The sequence below is a fragment of the Aureococcus anophagefferens genome, assembly GCF_000186865.1.
Source record: "Aureococcus anophagefferens unplaced genomic scaffold AURANscaffold_22, whole genome shotgun sequence".
Lineage (NCBI taxonomy): Eukaryota > Pelagophyceae > Pelagomonadales > Pelagomonadaceae > Aureococcus > Aureococcus anophagefferens.
In genome coordinates this window covers 123,861-127,967 of record NW_008705582.1, presented here as the reverse complement: position 1 = coordinate 127,967, position 4,107 = coordinate 123,861, and the positions used below count along the sequence as shown (strand labels likewise).

The following is a 4,107-nucleotide window of genomic DNA, read 5'->3' as shown; positions in this document are numbered from 1 at the left end:
GCTCGTCGGGCGGCTCGGGTCTCGGCTCCAGCGCCGGCGCTTGGCGCCGACGCGGGCCGGCGCGCGCGACGACCCGGGCTTGGCCCGTGCCGCCGGCGCGCCTTCCGCCAGTCCTTCGAGTCGGCTTGGCCGACCCGTCGGGCGGCTAGGTCTCGGCTCCGCCGCCGGCGCTTGGCACCGACGAGGGCCGTCGCGCGTAGCGTCCCGGGCTTGGCCCGTGCCGCCGGCGCGACCCTCCAAAAATCCGTCAGCATCTTGCTGGGCACCAGGTCCACCTCGTCCATGAGCCTCGCGTCCGATGCGAGCCGGCTTGGCCGGCCCGTCGCGCGGTTCGGCCCCGGCCTCAGCGTCCCAGCGCCGGCGCCGTCTCCGCGTCCGCCTTGGGCGGCCGCGTTTCCAAAAATCCGTCAGCATCTTGCTGGGCACCAGGTTCACCTCGTCCACGGGCACGCGGGGCGCGGCGACCGGAGCCGCGGTGGGCTGCGCCACCGACACGTCCAACCCAGCGTTCCGCACGTCCAGCGCCGCCGCGAACCGCGGCTCACGGCCGCGTCCGTCGTCCCCGCGCGCACCATGCCCTCGGCGCGCGGCAGCCAGTCGATGGGCAGCCGGAACTCGGCGCCCCCCGCACCGAATCGGACGGGGTCTTCGAGCGCTGCGCCCCGAGCGGGGCCCGCAGGCGCGCGGCGCCGAAGCGCACGTCGAAATCGACCGGAGACTCGCCCCGCGGCAGCCCCTCGATGGCACACCATCGCGCCGCCTCACAGCCATTCGCTACTCTCTCTACCCATTAAAAACCGGATCGTTGAATTTAGGGTAAAAGTCAGGGCTGCGCGCGCGATGTGCTCGCGCGCCCGCGGTCGCGCGCCCCGCGTAGGGGTCGAGGGCCGCCACCGCCGGCTTCATCATGATTTGGGGTGGGCAAAAAATGCCATCGGCTCGTCCAAACGACCGACATGGGCCTCAGACAGGCCGCTTCGGGCTGCCCATCGTCTCCCAACAGCTCGGCGGTCAAAGTCGTCTGAGCCAATCACAGAGCTGGATTCGACGACTTTTACCTTTACTCAACAAGGGCTTGCGATCAACGATCCGGTTTTTAATAAGTAGATTGCGTCTCTCTGTTCCTTCAATTATGGGCTCCGCCGCCCTGCTTTTTTTAGCTATTTTGTGGCGTAGCGACGCCTACCCAGCGATTTGCTCAGAGAACAGCGCGGTGCTGAATCCGCGCGTCGCTGCCGCGAGATTCAACGATTCTACTGCGTGGATCCCGCGAGGCCGAGTGGGACTCGAGACGTACGCCGAGGTCGCCGGCTCCCTTGCTATGGACGAGTTCGGGTACGAGCCCGTGCTGGTCGTCACGTCCAACGCCGCGACAGCTCTCGGAGTCGCCTTGCACGGCCCATCGAAGCTCTCATTTTCCGTCGGAGCGGGCCTGCGGCTGGCCCGCACGAATGAGATGCCGTCTGTGTGTTCGGGCCAGACCATCGACACGCTGTCACAGAGTCCGTCCTGGGCGCCTACGTCGAGCGCAGCGCCCTCAGCAACATTCGCACCTACTACGGCGATGCCGACTCCCGCGCTGACTTTGAACGAAACTACCGCTGTCTTCCAGAAAGTTTGCTCCGCGGACAGCAGCGCGGTGCTGGATCCACGTCAGGCCGTTGGATGGTTCGACGATCCTACCGCGTGGATCCCACGAGGGGAAGTGGGACTCGAGAAGTACGCTGAAGTCGCCGGAGCTCTGGCAGCTCACGAGTTCGGGTATGAATCCGTCCTCGCCATCGCGTCCGATAATGATGCGAGTGCGCTCGGGGTCGTGCTACATGGTCCATCGAAGCTGGCCTTTTCTGTCGGAGCGGGGCTGCGGCTGTCGCGCACAAAGGAGGCGCCGAAAACGTGCTCAGACCAAGCAATTAAAACGCTGACACAGAGTCCGTCTTGGAGTCCGAGCGCGGCTCCTTCAACCGCTCCGCCATCATCGAGCCCTTCCAGGGGACCGACGGTGGCTCCCGTCTTCCCGCCGTCTTTGGCCCCGTCGTTCGCCCCCACGCTCGCCCCGACGGCCTCCTTCCTGCGCATCACGAGCATCGGCTCCGGCTCGACCTGCGTCTCCGACGTCGAGTGCGAGGTCCTCTGGGTCTACCGCGGCGACCCCGGCGCCTGCGCGACCGTGGACGTCGAGGTCTCGGCCGCGGACGGGACCGTCGTCCGAGCGGAGACGACGGAGAACGACGGCCAGCAGATGAAGGTCGTCTCCGGCGACGCGGAGGTCAACGAGTACACGCTGACGCTGACGTGCTCGGACGACGCGAGGCTCGCGGACTCGATCGAGTTCGAGGTGTCTTTCACGCCCGCGCCGACGCCCCAGCCGACGCCCGAGCCGACGCCTGTTCCGTCGACCCCGCCGTCTCCTTGTCCGACGCCCAGGCCGAGCAACATGCCGACGAGCTCGGTACCGTCCGCCGCCCCCTCTGCCGGTCCATCACCCATGCCGAGCCTCTCGTGCGCGGCCGGCGTCTCTGTCTACCGCGTTCGCCTCAGCGGGAGCCGCGCGACGCTGGTGATCGAGTCGCTGGACGACGGGGCGGTGGTTGCTACCACAACGCTCGAGGACGAGGAGGTCTCCGCGACACAATTTGTGTGCCTGCCCGACAGCTGCTACGAGGTTCGCCTCGAAGGGGGGGACGACGCGGATGCGGACGCCAACGCCGTGTTTGTGGACGAGGGCTTGCACCACTTCACGTGCCCGAATGTCGGCTGCGCGGAACACGTCTGCGTGGAAGGAGGCAACATGTACGATAGACCGACGGCAACCCCGTCTACGCCGAGCCCGACGGCATCGCCGTCAAACTATCCGAGCCCAGCTCCAGCGCCGGGACCAACGTCTTTGCCGAGCGAGAGGCCCACCATGAGCCCTACCGCAACGCCATCGAGCCTGCCGACGCCAGCACCAGCTCCAAGCCCGACCAGCGCGCCATCGAGTCTGCCCACGCCCATCCCTCGCCTGCTTCCGACCTCGCAGCAGACGGCAACTCCTACCACAGTCCCCAAGACGTCAACCCCAATGTACCTTCCGACGAAGCGCCCGTCGACCTACGAACCCACGACGGCTTCGCCGAGCACGACCAGCCCGACATACGAGCCGACGGCGTCGCTGTACCTTCCGACGAAGCGCCCGTCGACCTACGAACCCACGACGGCTCCGCCGAGCGCGACCAGCCCGACATACGAGCCGACGGCGTCGCTGTACCTTCCGACGAAGCGCCCGTCGACCTACGAACCCACGACGGCTTCGCCGAGCGCGACCAGCCCGACATACGAGCCGACGGCGTCGCTGTACCTTCCGACGAAGCGCCCGTCGACCTACGAACCCACGACGGCTTCGCCGAGCACGAGCAGCCCGACATACGAGCCGACGACCCCAATGTACCTTCCGACGAAGCGCCCGTCGACCTACGAACCCACGACGGCTTCGCCGAGCGCGACCAGCCCGACATACGAGCCGACGACCCCAATGTACCTTCCGACGAAGCGCCCGTCGACCTACGAACCCACGACGGCTTCGCCGAGCACGAGCAGCCCGACATACGAGCCGACGACCCCAATGTACCTTCCGACGAAGCGCCCGTCGACCTACGAACCCACGACGGCTTCGCCGAGCGCGACCAGCCCGACATACGAGCCGACGACCCCAATGTACCTTCCGACGAAGCGCCCGTCGACCTACGAACCCACGACGGCTTCGCCGAGCGCGACCAGCCCGACATACGAGCCGACGGCGTCGCTGTATTTTCCGACGAAGCGCCCGTCGACGTACGAGCCCACGCAGTCCGCACACCCAAGCTCGGTGCTTTCGTTCAGCACGGCCGGTCGAGAACGAGAACGCCATTTCATGGAAACATCATCAATTTGGCTGATATTGGGGAGTCTAATGCTCGCATGCCCGTGTATCTACCGCGTGGTTCGCCCTCGGAAACGCCGGCGACCGCCGACACCCACGCTGACAGCGAAAACAAGTCCCGTCGGTCGATTCCTAACGCCGCGAGGCAGCGTCCGCGAAGAAATCGGCGCCCTCGAGATGACAAAGACCTCGCCACGAGATGGCGG

The 4,107-nt window shown here is 66.7% G+C and overlaps 1 protein-coding gene across 1 annotated transcript; it reads right to left on the bottom strand.

Moving 5' to 3' along the window:
- Positions 1-3,035: 3,035 nt before the first annotated feature.
- On the bottom strand, positions 3,036-3,767 carry AURANDRAFT_66381 (hypothetical protein; the record flags this gene model as incomplete). The annotated part of the gene is made up of 1 exon (XM_009041556.1): positions 3,036-3,767. One exon carries the CDS (start codon positions 3,765-3,767, stop codon positions 3,036-3,038), a length of 732 nt encoding a protein of 243 aa, XP_009039804.1.
- Positions 3,768-4,107: the final 340 nt, after the last annotated feature.